Below are 19,457 nucleotides of genomic sequence, written 5' to 3' on the forward strand. Positions count from 1 at the left end.
ATATTATGTTACTACTTAGAGCTTCAAAATTACAAAAAATACGTAAAAACAGTAAAAAAGTAAAATTAAACAATGCAGAAAAGAATGGAAAACCCGAAATCTTGAGCAAAAACTCTCTCAAAGTTAAAATCTTTAATTAAATGACAGATTTAAAATCTCATAGCTAAGTTGAAATTACATCACAATTATTTTATATTTCCGTGAAACACTTTTACTGAATACATTTCATATTATGTTACTATTTAGAACTTCAAAATTACAATACATAAGTAAAAAAGTAAAATAAAAGTATGCAGAAAAGAATGGAAAACAACTGTAAGACATCAATAACCCCTTTCCTTATTTCTTACATATAAATAGACCATGTATCTGAAAACTGACCTACGCACGAACACTTAATTTGCAGACTGAACCATAAGAAGGGGATCAAGGTCAAATGACTGCAATATCGTTGGTCGTAAGACAATAAGTAAAAAGGAAAATACCATGACTGCATAACCTTAAAATGACGACATGTTATTCTCAACAAATACAACTGCACAAATCTGCGCACCATATGTAGTCGACCAATTCCGCATAACACGAAGTGGACCAATTCCGCAACATTGATGAATACACATTTATAAATTTATGCACATACAATTTGATGAACTTACCCATGCGTGAACAAATCTTAATGGTATATTTAAGTAGTTATTACAAAATGTGTGTACTGCAAAAATGCATATGAAAGATGTAAAATGTCAGACAATAAGCCATTAGTATAGAAAACGTGGTTTGTCAATCTATTCTGCCGATATGACCAGGGCCCAGTTTCACGAAGCTGTTTTAGGACTAAGACATGTCTTAGGATGGTCTTACGACATATCTTAGTCCTAAGTGGGTTTCACAAAGCGGTCCTAAATTAGACCTCTCTTAAAGTTGGTCATTAAGTTAGGACAACGCGAGAGGTGTTTATGATGGTCTTAGGTAGTTATACGTTTATTTATATGAATTACATTCATTTTTTATATTAATTTTGAAAAAAATATCTTATTATTTATATCTAATTATCTATTCTCCTGTTCCTGCTTAAAACATATATACATTGACGGATTATCAGGATTTGTCAACAATGAAAGTTCGATGTATTGATATAAAAATTGCACGATTTTATCTCTTAACCTTTTATAACCAATAAAGTCGAAATTGAATTCAACTCACTTGTACTAAAACAATGTCATAATTTTATATTCTTTTTGCTTAATTTTGCATTGAAAATTTCATATTTATATTGATTTATTATTTAAAGATAATTTATATATATTTTTTATATTTATTTTGCAAATTATGTCATTATATTAATCAATACGTTTAGAATAATTTATGGTAAGTCATACTACATTTACATGATTTTTTCCCGTAGATCATATTTATATTTGAAAATTTAAAGAACTTGCGACAGGTTTAGGATGTCCTAGCTAAGATGATCCTAAGACAGCTTCTAGACGAGGTCTGAGATATATCCTAGGATAGTCATAAGAGGATCATAAGACATGTCCTAAGATATGTCTTATGACATGTCTTAGGATAGCTTCGTGAAACCGGCCCCAGATTTGCATTGATGTAACAACTTTATAGCGTGATTGGAAATTCTGTTCAATAATGAACATACATTTTTTCCATTCCACAACAACCAAAAAGTTTATTTTGATAAAGTGATGAATTATTTAGGAATATTAATTCTTAACATTCGACTGAAGTCATTTTGACAAAAGGACAAAACACAAAGTACAGATAATAAGGTTCTAAATTGTCTAGCTAATCGAATGTAAGATAGATATGGAGCTAAGATATTTTTAAAAATGTTCCGATATTTAAACAAAATTTTCCTCAACTTATGTTTAAACAATGACAAATTACAAACGTGAGCTATCAATAACCCTCTGCTGAAACACGTTCATTATATAATACAAAAAATGATCTATTTAAACTTTAACGCTGGCTACTTTTTAATTTGCGAAGTTGAAAAAAGAAACTAAGTGGAGTGACTTGTGTCATACACTTAACCTAATTTACAGACGTTTTTGCATACTTAACTATTTGAAGTACTGTTTTCCATCTTCCTTGTTATGATATAAAATAGATGGGAGAAACCCTAGCATTTGTTGAATTGCCTGCTAGAATTACGTACAAAATTTATATGTGTGTTTACTATATGGTGTGTTGCGTTATGGAGCTGTTTAACACTTATAAGAAATGTTAGTTTGCGCGTCTAGATTTGGTCATGACTATAGAACAGTTCATTATTTGGTAAAACAACATCAATCGACCGAGAGTGAAATACTCTTCATGGTGTGCCCACCCAAAGATATGATTTTGGAATAATAAAATATTAAATATTTAGATTGCACAAGTCATGTCTTCTCTGACTGTTTATGACGTTAAAATAATAAATCCCTGGGATGTGTGTTAGTTGATTATAGTGTCTGATGCATGATTTTTTTTATTATTAATTGTTTTTGGCTTTTAACTAGCTGTCAGTAACTGCGAGTACTCTCAAATCGTATTTTCTTGTTAATTCGACCTGTTGATACTATTTATAATGTTTTTTTGTTATTTTATATTAATATGGATCTTGTCTATATACATTATTTGGAATATCTTCTAATTTTCACTTCATCATACAACATTTGTATGAACTTCAGGATTAATCTCCTTAAATATATACAGGGAAGTTTTAGCTAGCTCTAATTGTATAGTTTTATTGTTGATATTCACCCTAATTTGTATCTAGTGTTAAGTTATTAATTTATATGACAGAACTTTCTTGGTATTCCTAATTATTGGGAGAATTTAATACACATACGTAGTATACCTAAAACGACAAAGTTATTTTCATTTACCTGTAAATTATTAAAACTGTTTTCTTTTTCAAAAGTGATTATTTTCGAAGGGTTTCACACTGATGCCTTGCCATGGCTTTGTTTGGACTTGTTAGAACATCACTACACCAGGTGTTGAAAAACTGTTACATAAACTAAATCCACACAAAGCAAGTGGTCCAGATAACATCAGTGGACGTTTATTAAAAGAACTTAAAGCACAAATAGCACCTATCCTTACCACCATATTTAACAAATCTCTGGAATCGGGAATAACACCAAAAGACTGGAAACATGCAATTGTTGCACCAGCATTTAAAAAGGGCGAACGATACAAGGCTGAAAATTATAGACCAATTTCACTCACTTGTATTTGTTGTAAATTGATGGAACATATTGTGACAAGTAACATTATGAACTATTTAGAGGCAAATAACATACTCTACGACTTCCAACATGGTTTCCGAAAATCGAGATCATGTGAATCACAACTAATTCAATTTATACAAGAACTTCATAACAACAACAGCAAAAATATACAAACAGACCTCATTATTATGGATTTTGCCAAGGCCTTCGATAAGGTTCCCCACAAACGTCTACTCTACAAACTAAAATACTATGGCATTCAAGGGAACACTCTAAAATGGATTCAGGCTTTCTTATCAGACCGTACGCAAACAGTGGTAATAGACGGAATAACATCAAATACAGCACCAGTAACATCAGGGGTCCCCCAAGGAACCGTCATTGGGCCTATACTCTTTTTAATTTACATTAACGATTTTCCAGAATACCTCGAACACAGCAAATTACGACTCTTCGCTGATGATAGTATTATATACCGAGAAATTACATGTCAACAAGACTGCACAAATTTACAAAAAGATCTTAATGCAGCAGCTAAATGGGAGGCTGATTGGCTCATGGCCTTCCATCCAGGAAAATGCACAATCTTAACCATCACACAAAAAAAGAAACCATTTAAACACGATTACATCCTACATAACCATATTTTAGAACCAGTAACATCTGCAAAATATCTCGGCGTAACCCTACAGTCTAACTTAAAATGGAACAATCACTACGACAACATCATATCAAATGCAAATAAATCTCTTGGCTTTCTGAGGCGAAACTTAAAAATTTCTAACACCAGTATCAAATCCCGTGCTTACCAATCAATAGTGAGACCAAAACTTGAATATGACTGTAGTCTATGGGATCCACACACAGCAGAATATAAAAATGAGCTTGAAATGGTACAGAGCGTGCGGCCCGATATGCATGTATCAATTACCACAACACCAGTAGTGTTACATCCATGTTAAACGAACTACAATGGCCCTCACTCACTGAGCGCCGCCTCAAAACCAGACTTATCATGTTCTACAAGGTCATCCATGGACTCATTGCAATCCCATCACTAGTCCTCATACCATCCGATACTAGAACAAGAAAATTACATACCCAAACATTTCGGCAAATATCCACCTCTAAAGACAGCTACAAATGGTCATTCTTTCCACAAACAATCATCCAATGGAACTTGTTACCACAAGTTGTTGTAGCATGTCAAACCATTGAAACCTATAGAGATCAGTTGACTCCAACTGTTCTCCACAACATAATTTAATTCTATAAATAACAATGTACATACTTTTTAATCACTTGTTGTTTTCTTTCATGTAAATATCACCAAGTATTCCACAAATTTAAAAATAAATTTTTATGCCCCACCTACGATAGTAGAGGGGCATTATGTTTTCTGGTCTGTGCGTCCGTTCGTCCGTTCGTCCGTCCGTCCGTTCGTTCGTCCGTCCGTTCGTTCGTCCGTCCGTCCGTTCGTTCGTCCGTTCGTTCGTCCGTCCGTCCGTTCGTTCGTCCGTCTGTCCCGCTTCAGGTTAAAGTTTTTGGTCAAGGTAGTTTTTGATGAAGTTGAAGTCCAATCAACTTGAAACTTAGTATACATGTGCCCTATGATATGATCTTTCTAATTTAAATGCTAAATTAGAGTTTTGACCCCAATTTTACGGTTCACTGAACATAGAAAATGATAGTGCAAATTTCAGGTTAAAGTTTTTGGTCAAGGTAGTTTTTGATAAAGTAAAAGTCAAATCAACTTGAAACTTAGTATACATGTTCCCTTTGATAAGATCATTCTAATTTCAATGCCAAATTAGAGAATTTATCCCAATTTCACGGTCCACTAAACATAGGAAATGATAGTGAGAGTGGGGCATCCGTGTACTGTGGACACATTCTTGTTGTTCATATTTTTTAATCATATACTCCGCGCATGCAACAGTTCGTAATCTTCAATCAATGAAGCTGTAACTGTATATCAGAAGAAGAAGAAGAAGAAGAAGAAGAAGAAGCTAAAACTTCCCTGTATATATTGAAGGAGATTAATCCTGAAGTTCATACAAATGTTGTATGAAGAAGTGAAAATTAGAAGATATTCCAAATAATGTATATAGACAAGATCCATATTAATTTAAAATAACAAAAAAACATTATAAATAGTATCAACAGGTCGAATTAACAAGAAAATACGATTTGAGAGTACTCGCAGTTACTGACAGCTAGATAAAAGCCAAAAACAATTAATAATTAAATTTAAATTAAATTTGCTAGTAATCAAACATTATGATGAGTATTTTCAGGGGAATTTTCTATTCTCGTTCTCTCACTACACTGATATTGTTGGAAAAGTCACGAGAGTTCCGACATATGCACTTCCGAATGTTTAAATTACCTAAAATGGGTAATTATGGTCCCGGCTATGAATTAAGGTCCTGCATAGATATACGATCCCAAATTATGAGTTGTAGACTTGTGTTCGTAACGTTACTGAAATACGTATTTATGAGAATAGAAAATACAACCAGAAATGTCTTTTTTGTGATTATAATAAACCAACAGAATGAAATACGTGTGTATCTGATAAGTTGAAAAAATAATCATATAGTTGAAGATTATGCCGGTATCATTGCAGATGTCAAGGGTTGTTGTAACTTTATGATATTTGAGCTGTGTAAAATAGGTTTAGAGCAAAGTGTCTCTCACAGAGGGACATATAAAGGCAACAGTAGTATACCGCTGTTCACCGTAGTATACTGACATGTCAGTCATACGGTTTAGAGTATAAGGAAAACACTTTAGATTTAAAGGCCCCTTTCTCTTATTTCTTTCTTACTAATTTATATGTTGACTGAAAACTGCCAGTTTACTGATTGCGGCAATGCCCTTTCTGTCAGTTTTCATGGTAATCTCTTAGATATAGCAGTAAAATTGTTAAAGCGGCAAAATTGAAAAAAACAAATAATAAGGAAGGGACATGTAGCAAGTCTAGCTGGTCGTATATGCGAGATAATCTCATCGAAATCAGAGGCCCCTTATGGAATTCGTGTATGATTAATGCAAAGACTTTTTACAAGTATCACCCCAGACGTTGCTTGTCAGCCCCTTCAAATTTTTAAAATCCTTGATCCGCACCTGTACATGTAAATATGCCTTTTTGAACATTTGCATAAATTATACATATGATATGCATGTGCACATAATGCAACTTATTTATAATACATACATTTTACAATCATATACATATCAAGATATTGTATGATTTTCAATAAATTAACTCACTACCCACCATGCAGAGACATTAATCAATTCATATTCATGAATACACCAGTTACATTAACATAAATCGTTTTGCTTTTAATATTTTTCGGCAATGTACATATATGGTTTGTATATGCTGCAATTTACACCCGCACTTTACAGCTTAGTTGTTTGAATCCAGCTTGTTGTCTGATTATTTTTGTTAAAGAAATCGACCGTGAGAGTTCAAACGCAGACCGGGAAGAGTCGATTTATTCACAGAAAAGGGGGACCGATGGCACCCCTGGATCCCTCTATGTACATCATTGGCTTTCAAATATTCGGCTTTGAGGTAATATCAGAAAAGCGCTTCTGACTCATCAAATATGTAAGGTGTTGTTTTTATTTTTAAAATCTCCGTTGATAAAATTTAGAAATAATGGAGAAACTAAGATTCAAACACCCTCAGGCTAAATTGTCTTTTTGAGAATTTTGGTATTTTTTTAGGTCCCGTTTGCTCATGTAGCTCTGAACGGGTTTAGATGTTATTTAAAAAATCCTTTTTTTCTTTTTATTTTAGGGTTCCAGATAAAGGTATATGAGACAATATCTGAAAAAGTCTAATGTTTGGCAATAAGGAAAAAACAAACAAAAATTCTTTAGACCCGGTATTTTAATAGCATAAATAGAAGAACACACATTGGGGACCTAGGAACTGTTGTCTGTAATTCAAACAATTGTTTAATAAGGAAACAATGGCAATTTTAAAAATGGTACAAAAAAATCCAGTTTTTTCCTTTACCAAAGTGAATCAATTTTAAAAAGTTTCTAAATTTACATTTTTCTTTTCTCTTCAAATTTGCAAAATTTTATTACATGCTATATTTATAATATAAAAAGACTAATTAGGGGCAAGTTTCTTATATAATATATCATATATGTGAGAATCGGACGCCTGTTTAATTAATTTGGATATTATTTGAATGATTAAGTTTTCAAAAAAAAACACGGCGGACAATATGATTTTAGGGGGGGGGGATGTTGAACATTTAAATTACAATATTTTATAGGAAGAAATATAAGAATGAGTGTTTAATTGGCAGGATTGGGTACATTATATAATTTAGTTTATACTGAAACTTAAATTTTCAAAAAAGATGGTCGAATAAAAACAAATAATTGCCATGTGGTGAAGTGCGGGACATGGAAATTAGACTTTTTCAGTATTGTCTAATATCCAGAATAGATCTCTGCATAATAGTTAATTTTATGTCTTTATTTAAAGATGCGATTTAATATATATTCATGAATTGAAAAAAATACATAAAATACATAAACGTAAATGTTTTATATAGTTTGTTTGTTTGACATGATTATAATCGGGTTTATATCTTGAATCAAGTGAATAGAATAGATAAAAATCTAGTGTCATGTTAAAAAGTTAGTAAGACTACATATTGTTTTGCTTTCGGATAAAAAAGGGGGACGACGAGTGTATATCCAATGTTGAAGATGGTTTACTACAAAGTTGTACCCCTCCTCCTCCTTTTTTCTACCTAACGGAAATCAATGTATAGTCTTACTTACCTATTTACACGACGATAACTCCATTATATTTGGTTTTTATCCTTTTTTGAACAACCGACACTTTAACGGTTTTGTTGTTTTAATCCAAATAGTTGTCTCTGATTTTTCAAAGAAATTGACAGATTTTAAACACGGACCACTATAAGGACCCAAAAAATGAAAGGTCATTCAAAAAGAAATATTGAAACGGAGTTACAAGAGACTTTATTTGCACAAGTTCGTGATATATGTACAAAAGCTGGGTAATTGCAGGACAAAGGCATTTAAGTTGTAAAGCAAACCGGAGGGAAAATATAATACAAGCCCAAACGAAATAAATATAAGCAAGTCTAAATTGAAAACAACGTTCAAACCTATGATTGCGTTGGATAAAAACCGCAATTTTTATACGTGTGCATGTATAATAAATTTCGTTGTAGAAGGGTCTAATTACAGCACAAACAACATTTTCTAAAAAGACCAAAAAGAGTGAAAAAATATATTTTAACAAAACGCATTTGACTACAACTGATGTTCTTAAACCATGCTGACTGTCATTAACGATTGCCAAATAAATTGATCACAGGGTGTAACAAAATGGATCTCTATATCAATTTAATACCAAGTAGAAAACAATAAACTTGCAACAAAGATTGTAAACCACAAACAAGAGGCGCTTCAATTTTCTTTACACCATATCCGGATATCGACAGTCAATGTCTCTCCAGTGATGTTAAGGATCGGAAAAGTAGGCCATATAACTTACCTCAATTTATGATAGACTCTTGAATTTTAAAGAGTCGAAATAGAATGGACAGATGATATTAACCGCAGAGAAAATATAATACAAACCCGAAAGAAATAAATATAAACAAGTCTTAATTGAAAACAACGTTCAAACCTATAATTAAGTTGGATAAAAACCGCAATCTTTATACGTGTGCATGTACAACAAACTTGTTGTAGAAGGGTCTAAATACAGCACAAACAGCATTTTCCAAAAAGACCAAAAAAGAGTAAAAAGTATATTTAAAAAAATGCATTTGACTAACAGGTAGAACAACTGATGTTCTTAAACCCCACTGACTGCCATTAACGATTGCCAAATATATAGATCTTTACAGGTGACTGGTTCAAATAAAGGAGTTGGATTTGGTATTGTTGGGGGACTTTGCCAGAAGTTCCATGGAGATGTGTACCTTACCTTAAGAGACGAAAGACGAGGACGAGACGCTGTTGGTGAGTTGGAGAAAGCAGGGTTATCACCGAAGTTTCACCAATTAGGTGTATCAAACAAAAGAATCATTTACACAATTAAAAACTTTCTTGAGAAATTTACGGTGGCTTAGATATACTCGTTAATAATGCAGGCATTTTGAAATCATTTCATGCAAAGGAGGAAGACAATAAGTCATCGAGACGAATTATGTAAGCGTTGTCAACATTTCGGCAACCCTTTTTTCTCTCCTTAGACCAAATGCTAGAGTCGTCAATGTTTCAAGTAGAATGGGCAACTTTACAGCTTTTAATATGAAACAAGATACAAAAGTGAAGTTAGCCAGTCCAAACCTTACAGTGAAAGAACTTACTAACCTTGTTTGGGAATACTACAATCTTTTTGATTCTATTAACTTTGATCCTATGTTTTATATTGGACAATTTACATATGGCGTCTCCTAATTGGAACTTAACCGGTTGACGAGTATATTACAGCGTGATATGTCTACCGATCAGAGACACATTTTGGTGAATTCATGCTGTCCTGGGTATGTAGACACATACATGTCCGATCATAAAGGCCTCCTGACGGTAGATCAAGGAGCTGACACTCCAGTCTATCTTGCACTTCTGCCAGCAGACCAGAAATCAATAGCAGGTGAAATGGTTTGTGAAAGGGTGGTAGTAAAGTGGGACCAACGGGACTAACATCCTAATCCACTGATAAAGTCTTCTTTGCCTTCTTTGAAAAGTTTATTATGACTGAAACTTATGCAAAAATTACAATTTCAATTCAGTATTGCATAACTATTTAAGCAAAGTAACTCCTGAATAGAATTCAAAGCAAGAAACTAAAGCTACAAAACGATTAAATGATTATAATGAATAAATAAATAAAAAAAAAAATGTTTTAAAATAAATGATCAAAAGAAAATATTGGTTAAATAATAAAACAAATGCTTTTACTATCAAGTTTTAGCTTTTTCCCTTCTGTCGAGTAATGTGACTGTCTCGAAAAAGAAAATATGATAAAAAACAAGACAAAATGATTACAACACGTTATAAATGTCATCCGCCCGATGCGCCTTTCTGGACTTGCCTTCATCAGGAATGCTCAAAGCCGAATATTTGTAAGGCTTGGATATAAGAGCCGAAACATTGAAGAGATATATGACCAAACTGACACGATTGAATACAAAACAATATAAGAAATATCACGGTAGGTATTTATGTTGTTTTTATCTATCTATTGAATCCAGCTGATCATTATATTAGCATAGTTGACACAGTTGTCCCCAACATAGCCCTTAATGATAACTATTCAGTATGTATGACGAGAAAAATTAACCAAAAAGATGTGCCAAGCTTACGACATAAACAAACAAGATATCGATGTTTAAAAACTTTTATGAAAACATGTTTTTGGAAGACTGATTTAAATAAAACAAATAGAACACAAATAGAACACATTATAAATGTTCAATCTGTCATGGATATGTCAATTATTTTTGTCAGTAATTAACAAACATGCGACCATTGAAGTGAAAGAAATAAAACATGTAAGGCAACCAGATTGGTTTACAGATGAGGTGAAATAAGCTCAAAATCTTTTTTCTTACCAAAGCAAAGTGGACTGGGATAACTTCCGTTATTGGCACAATAAATGTACAAATTTGTTAGAAAAAACTTAACATTTCTATTTCAAGCAGACAATAGAAAATAAAAAAAAAAAAAAAAAAAAAACCTAAGAAAACTCAAAGATTTAAAACCTAAAGTTCAAAATAATATTCAATCTACCATGACTTTCATCAATAAGAATAGTTATCAAGGTACCAGAATTATAATTTAGTACCCCACACGCACGTTTCGTCTACATAAGACTTAGCAGTGACGCTCATATCAAAATATTTAAAAAGCCAAACAATTACAAAGTTGAAGAGCATTGAATATCCAAAATTACAATAAGTTGTACCAAATACGACTAAGGTAATCTATGCATGGGATAAGACAATCCTTAGTTTTTCGAAAAATTCAAAGTTTTGTAAACAGAAAATTTATAAAAATGACCACATTCTTGATATTCATGTCAACACCGAAGTGTTGACTACTGGACTGGTGATTCCCTCGGGGACGAAACGTCCACCAGCAGTGTCATCAACCCAGTGGTGTAAATAGTTATCACAGGTACCAGGATTATAATTTAGTACGCTAGAGGCGCGTTTCGTCTACATAAGACTCATCAGTGACGCTCATATCAAAATTAAATAACCTTGTTTCTTTGATCTTCTTGTTTTTTTGACAAGCGTTTGACGGAACTCATATTCATATGAAAATAAAAAGAATTTGGAAAGGAGAGGTGCACAGTTCGTTTCCATACGAATGCCGACTCTTTGTTGAAAAAGTCCACCTCTAAATTCAACAAATATCTTGTTAATAAAAAAAGACAACATACTAATTGTCCTCTGTGTGGAAATATCTGACTATTTGATGAATATTTGACATGCTTCCTTAGCCCAATTTAAGATCTACTTTCCGTTTAACAATGGTGGTTTAAACTTTGCCATCATGTGAATTAAAAAACAATGGACATCGTACGTTATCATCTCACTTGGGTTTTATCAAACCAAGCTAAATTGAAAGCTGGAATTATAATTCAACACTTATAATTTCAAAACGAGGTGTCAGTGAAATAAAATCTGCTGTCACCCTGATCCATGATGTATACCAGCATCTTTACGAAAATTGTTAAAAAAAATAGGGCTTCTTTAACAGAGTTTGATGAAAGATGAACATACCCCGCAAGGTAAAATACGCCAAAAAAAAAACCTAAAGTTTTGCTAAAGCGTTGGTTTGAAGTTCTTCGGACAAAAGTTTAAAAAAATATGTGACGAGCAAACGAAATTTCTTTGATTCTTTAGTTTTCTTAAAAAGGATTTTTTTAGACGAGTGCTCTACAAATGAAACGAGCGGTATATTTTTTTCAAATTGTGCGATTTAGAATTATTTATGTACATGTTATAACTTGGTTACCCATAGAAAAACGAGGAAAAAATAACCCTTATGAATTTTGTAATTTGATTTATTTGTGCCTGTACCATACCCGACTTTCCTCTCAAAGTGGTTTAGTTACCTTTGATTATTTTCTTAAAAAACAAATTGTCTTTTCATTTAACTCCACACATGTATATACTTTAAGGAAGCATAGCAGATGTAGTTTTACAAGAGTAATAGGTTCATTAGGTAAATGACATCTAATAAATAGAATATGTTTATGTATCCCATAAATTGTCACTGAAAGATATTTAATAATTTTTGATAACATTGTTTTTATAATATGGTAATGATTGTCTATTGAATACTTGGCATCCAGTTGGAACAATCTATCCATATCTGGGATCAACATGATGAGTGAGATGAGAATATCTTGCTTTGTACTAAAACGATAGTTTTATTGCTATGCATGTAGATCTCAATGTATTAAAATATTTCATTAATACACCACATTAACATGCATTTATCTGGTCTTATTTATTTGATCAATGTAAGAAAAATACTTCGTAAATCAACCTTTTGCGCCTTTATTGTTTTTGAAAAGGCTTACGACACTATACAACGGGATATTTTATGGTATTTATAAACTAAATAACATTGGTGTTGCCCAGACTTTTTGTTCTGCTATTGAGTTAATTTATACGAACGTTTTATGTTCTATAAGAATAAACGGTCATTTCACGGACTGGTTTGATGTAAACTATGGCTTGAAACAAGAATGTTCCCTCTCACCTAATTGTGTTCAACTTGTATATAAATGATTTAGTTACATTTCTTAAGTTCTTTGGCTGTGGAGTAGAAAAACGTGATGAACAACTGTGTATTTCATTATATGCTGATGACGTTGTTATTATAGCAAACGATGAAAAAGAGTTACAACTTCTCTTAAATGCTTTATCGCCATGGTGTGAAGACAATTGTATAACAATTAATGCAAACAAGAGTAACGTTGTACATTCTAGACCATCATCGATATCTAGATCTGATGTAATTTTTAATTGTAATGGTCATACTATTAGGTTTTCAAGTAATTATACTTATCTTGATATCGTTTTAAACGAGCATTTAGACTATAATACTACTACAAAAGCCGTTGCATCTTCAACAAATAGAGATTTAGGGTTGGTTATAGCCAAGTGTACTTTTTTAGGTGGTGTTTGTTTCGATGTAATTGTAAAATTATATGAAAGTTTGGTTTGTCCAATAACATAATATGAAGCAGGTATATGGGGTTGTAAAACATATTCTTGTATTAACTCCATACACAATAGGGCATGTGATTGTTTTCTTGGAGTAGAAACATATGCACCAGTTGCTGTAGATGTCCTGTACCAAGTAAGGAAAATGGCCATTGCTATATTATAGTTCGGTTCTGTGTGTGTTGAATTTTAGAGTTTTGTTGTGTCGTTATTCTCCTTTTATATTTGATGTGTTTTCCTCAGTTTTAGTTTTTAACCTGGATTTGTTTCTTCTCAATTGATTTATGAATTTCGAACAGTGGTTTACTACTGTTGCCTTTATTTAGGTACAGCACCTATTTTTGATTTTTTTTTAAAATAATTTTTGTTTATATGACAATGAATATATTGTACATGTATGATACAATGGCCATATGTTTTCCATTTTGTAATATTAAGAATTGTTCAAATTGAATTTTCACGTATGGGGATATAGGGAATATTATTGCAAATAAACTCACCATAGATACCAGGACTAAATTTAGTATATACGCCAGACGCGCGTTTCGTCTACATAAGATTTATCAGTGAAGCTATAATCCAAAAAAGTTAAAAAGGCCAAATAAGTTACGAAGTTGAAGAGCACTGAGGACTAAAATTCCTAAAAGTTTTGCCAAATACAGCTAAGGCAATATACACATTGGATTCAAATTCAAACGAAAGAAGAAACATATAGCCAGGGATATCTGATAATGATATGCCTAGGTCTGTACGACATTAGCAGAAACACCCTTTAAAAAAAGCCGAGACTGTTCGCTATTGTATTAATTTTATACAATAAAGAACACATACTAAAGTCTTTGATTCTTTTCTAAGAAAACACAAACTCAAATTACAAGCAAGCGAGTCACAAACATAAATATTAAAAAAGTATTAAATAACAAGAAATAATTATATATTGAGTAAACCAATTCTAAGTAACTCTAAATACAGTAGTAGAAAATTCATTACAAAGGATTATTATAAGATATCATGAAATGGTACTGGATCCTACGGATTTTAATGTTTTTTTATGTGTATATTACTGGAATCATTGGAACCGAATATAAGGGATTACAATATAATCAGTGATAAACGATTTTCAGTTTCTAACGAAGATCGGCTGTATAAAGGTTGGCAAACAATACTGTTGCACAAGTTTCAGTTGTAAACGACGGTGATTTTTAAAAGCATACATTTGATTTGATATATACAAAATATTGGAGGGGTAAACAAATGACCTAAAAATGGGAGTCAATGAGCAAATATTTTTAAGGCAATCAAATGGATAGAAACCAGATGATTCCGAAAATCTGACAAGAATATCAAAACATGACAAGCAAACATCCTTAAATTCTGACTTTTACTTTTCCAGCTCGGAATAATTTATACATATACATGTATACCAATACAAATACAAAACATAAAGTATCTATGAATCAGTTTAACAATATTCCTACTAACTCATCGTGATCGATCAATTGAATTTATACACACTCCTTCCTATTCTTAATTATGTTCTAGGTTAAGTTATAGATTATAAGCCGCTAGCAAGTAAAGCCTACATGAAAATAGATAAACATTATATGCAACTTATAATAATCTCAAATAGAAAGCATGTATCCTTTAAATCGGATAATGTGTACAGTGTTTGCACTTTCGCACCTTAGTTGTTACAAGCAGTACTATACCCAGTTAATGTAATTGATAAGTTTATATATACAGTACTATCCACACCGAACTCCTACATCTTCACCATGATTACAATTGTGAACTCCCCAGGACGAGGAACTACAGCTTGGTAATGTTGATTCATATCCAGTACAAGCCAAGTCATCCAACCATATTTGTCCACTACCTCCTCCAGCTGTATAGGATGTTCCTGACCGACTTAAACAAAAGAAAACAATCGTTACACATTTAGCAGTACATAGCATTAGAAATCGACTGTGAAGAAAATTTTGTTGTGCTCAATACAAAAAAAAAAACCAAATACGAACAATATCGGTTCTCACTTAAAAGTTTGCAGCTTACACATAATATTAAAATGACGGTGTTTTAACCTGTGGTATTTGAATGTCAATAAACTGCACCAACAGTAGAAGATTATTCAAAATGTCTCTTTTTAATTACTGTTTATAGAAGCAAAATTATTTGATAGACATTAAGTTTTCTTCCACTACGCATTAAAGATGGATTTGAAATTAAACATGATCTCAAAATTTTTATATTGTAATATATTTTTATTGTTATACTCCCCCATGGTGTGCCCAGTGTTTATACAAAACGCTGACATTATCAATTTTATTAGGTTTGTGTTCTATATAGATACCGAAATAACTTCCTCAATATGGAAAGTTTTTGTTCCGTAGGGTATAATGTTGATTGTTTGTTTAATCCTGTATTGTATGTGAGCATGTGGTATATTTGTGAAAGGTTACAATTAAGCTTGTATTATTTTATTTATCGTACTGAAAAACATATCTGATCAAATAATGATTTATCTTAAGGATCTGTTTTCCCTTCTGGAGCACCTGAGAACACTCCCAGTTTTTGGTGGGGTTCGTGTTGCTTAGTCTTTAGTTTTCTATGTGGTGTCTTTTGTACTGTTGTTTGTCTGTTTGTCTTTTTATGTTTGGCCATGGCGTCAGTTCAATTTTGATCTATGAGTTTGATCTATGATTTATGAGTTTGACTGTCCCTCCGGTATCATTCGCCCCTCTTTCATTATCTTTGACATTGACATAGTAAAATAAAAATTGAAAAAATCCCAATTCTGAGACATAACCATACATATCAAGTAAATTCATTATCCATGTTATCATGTTTATAGAAATTTAGATAACTAATATTCAATATTTTTTGTATGCCAATTTTCGAGGATGTCGCGAGACGGTGAATCGTGAATTTCAATGTACAACTAAGTATAAAATGTCTTTTGGGTTGTATGAAGACTTTTCGAAAATACCAACATCATATATCCACAAAACGTGGTATCGATTTAAATAGATGAATAATTTATTTTATCTTCTATTCGAGAACCACTTTTCTAAACTCTTTACAGTCTTCTTTTAGTAAACCTGACGTTTAAGTTTTTCCCTATATATTAATAGGGATCCGCATATTATATGCGAAAAGAAAAGATCTAAAGCAAGATGGGAGTTCAACTTATAAGAAATTTGATTAAGCAATGGAATCAAATTTATAAAAATATGTTGGTCTATTTGTTTTAACTTTTACCTCGAACTTTTAAGTTGTGACCTAAAATAAACAGGTACATGTACCTTCCTCTAGGTATTAATGAACGTATATCTAAGCAATATTGTTTTCCGAGTAGAATTATTTCAATAAGAAGGAATCAATGAAAATAACTGACGGACTGACTTAACACTTGAAAGTTGAAAACGATGTACTCCCGGCTTTGTTGCTAGAGGGTATACTATAAATCATTCTATATTATTTTGTGGACAGATTATCCAAGGAAACAATTTAAATATTGCAAGTTCATTTTTACTATTTATAATTTACCAAACAAATTCTTGTAAATTACATGAATAAATGACACGACAGAGAATAATAAGGTACCCAGATGACATTTTAAGTATTTAGAGCTTACTTTTTAAACTACACTAGCATACCTGAAGCCGATATTTGCACACGCAACTCTCGCATCATTTGAATCAAATCCATCATCACAGACTGTTCCCCATCGATAGTTATGGTATACCTCAATTCGACCTTGTGTTGGATTGGAACCAGCAATACGTACTGCATATATACATATTATGTGTAAGACTGTTGTCAACACAGTTACCTTTTCTTGTGAAATTGTTTAAACATTTCCATATTTTATGTGCTTTAGAAATTATCATATTGCTGCGTTGGATGCATACAAAAATGTCACAGTGATATACAGTAAAAACTGCATTAGAGCTTCCTTACAATTTGACAAAAGATACACAAGACCCGTTCGAGGGATTCTTTATTTTGACATTTGAATTCTGTTTATGCTTTCATCATGTTCATGTGAATTAGATGGTGTTTCGCCCCAGTTGTTTTTACATCAACGACTATAACTCTGCATGAAACAACTCGACTCGAAGTTTTATACAACATCGTAAATGTGAATGAGACAACTCAATGAAATTGTCCAAACATAGACATGTCAAAAGATAAATCACATTTAAAAAGTGTGCTTAACTACCTTTCACCTGATTATCTTTCCCCTCAAACAACCACTGAAACAAATGTGTGTAATCTTGGTTAACATAAGCAACAAATATGATGAAAGTGTATTTAGAAATGGTTTTCTTTATATCAAGATGTAAGATGCATAATTGAAGTACAATCTGCATACAACATAGATTCACTTAATTTACAAACAAATGCTCATTTTACCTGATTGAATATAGTCTCTCGGTGTTATTTTGGAATAAAATACACGACTCCTTTTCGTTCGTTCGTAACTTTCGTCAAAAGATATGAAATATCTATTACACGAAAGCTCTACAAAGCCATATGCCACGCCTGTCGCGAAAAATACCATACATAAATCTTAACATATCGAAACCACTGAAAATTTTGCAATGTGCGCACCCGCATAAACTAATTTGCCTTAAATAGAATAAACAAACACAGTATTCTGTTTTATATTTGTTTACACTAACACGTCAATTACTTACTTTATATTTCATACTATCTTACTGCAATTTTTCTTTTGAATCACTTCCAAAAAAAATGTTTTGAAACGACTGAATAAAAAAATCCTTTAAAATGGTGAAAAATTTCATGAATTTTTACCTTTCAAAGCCTTATCATTATTTCGTAGTCAATATACTTTTATTGCCGATATAATAAAATAACATTGAATTAGGAATTTAAATACCTATTATTATCATGTAAAGTTCCCCTGTTAATCATAAAGATATGAATACAAGTATTGAAATGTGAAAATAAATTACTTCTCCTGCTTCTTTGGCAAATGTCCTTATTTCCGTCATATCCACTCGAGCACAGACACCACGACGTTACACCATTGAAAACACAAGGACCATAGGTGCATGATCGATGATAACAGGGTGTTCCTATGGTATGGAAAAAACACGTAAGAAAATACTTTATTAAAGCACAAATTACACCCATCAGAGGGTCAAATGCATTACAATTACATGTATAACAACAATATAATGACAATGAATGATGGCATTCTTATTCATATTTCGCCTTCGGTCTCAAGTAATGAATTAGCTGAACTTCTCTATGAGGGGTGAAGCTTACATGTAATATCTCTGTTTAAAGAACCAAACTATAACCACCAGACCATAGCTGGCCAGTGACCTTGACCCTAGTATATAAGCACCTGTTCCATAATAACTTGTCATTATTTTTCTAGAGGGTGTGAAGTGAACACTTCACTTGAATTGTTTTTATTTATTTTATTTTTATCTTAGATTTAGGGGAAAGTTACTAAAGTTACATTTAACTTGTTTACGATGTACGACAAGTTCTAATGTCATTTTGTTAATTAGAAATAATAATTCCTCAATTGTCTACGATGTATGACAAGTGTTGATGGAAATTAATTTAAAAATTTCTTGTCTACGATGTATGACAAGTGTCGATGGCAATTAATTAAAAAATTTATTGTCTACGATGTATGACAATTTTATATATTCATTAAGTTTTTTCCTTAGTACGATGTACAGCACATTTGCTACTTAATTCATACTCCTGTTTGTTAAACAGGTAGATATTTAAAAGTATTTCTATTCACCTGAAGGTTGTGAGTACTCTTCAGATTTTACACGTGTTTTACCTGCACAGGTACACATTGTATTATTGCAATGGCTGAATTTGATTATGCAAATATATTGCTTTTGCAAGATGTTTAGAATGATGTTTACACTTACAAGGGTGATGGCTATGGTTTTTATCACCT

General features: G+C 32.1%; 1 protein-coding gene across 6 annotated transcripts in view; it reads right to left on the reverse strand.

Moving 5' to 3' along the window:
- Window positions 1–14,650: 14,650 nt before the first annotated feature.
- LOC139528645 (neurogenic locus Notch protein-like) overlaps window positions 14,651–19,457 on the reverse strand; it is a 156,500-nt gene continuing 151,693 nt past the window's right edge. For all 6 annotated transcript variants that reach the window (XM_071324731.1, XM_071324733.1, XM_071324729.1 and 3 more), the window contains 3 exons: window positions 18,481–18,603; window positions 17,158–17,287; window positions 14,651–15,409 (listed from right to left, as the gene is read on the reverse strand). In XM_071324731.1, coding sequence (XP_071180832.1) covers window positions 15,247–15,409; window positions 17,158–17,287; window positions 18,481–18,603 — 416 coding nt within the window. In that variant the 3' untranslated portion in view covers window positions 14,651–15,246. The remainder of the gene's footprint in view (window positions 15,410–17,157; window positions 17,288–18,480; window positions 18,604–19,457) is intronic.

The sequence above is a fragment of the Mytilus edulis genome, chromosome 6 (genome assembly GCF_963676685.1).
Source record: "Mytilus edulis chromosome 6, xbMytEdul2.2, whole genome shotgun sequence".
In the NCBI taxonomy this organism is placed as follows: Eukaryota; Metazoa; Mollusca; class Bivalvia; order Mytilida; family Mytilidae; genus Mytilus; species Mytilus edulis.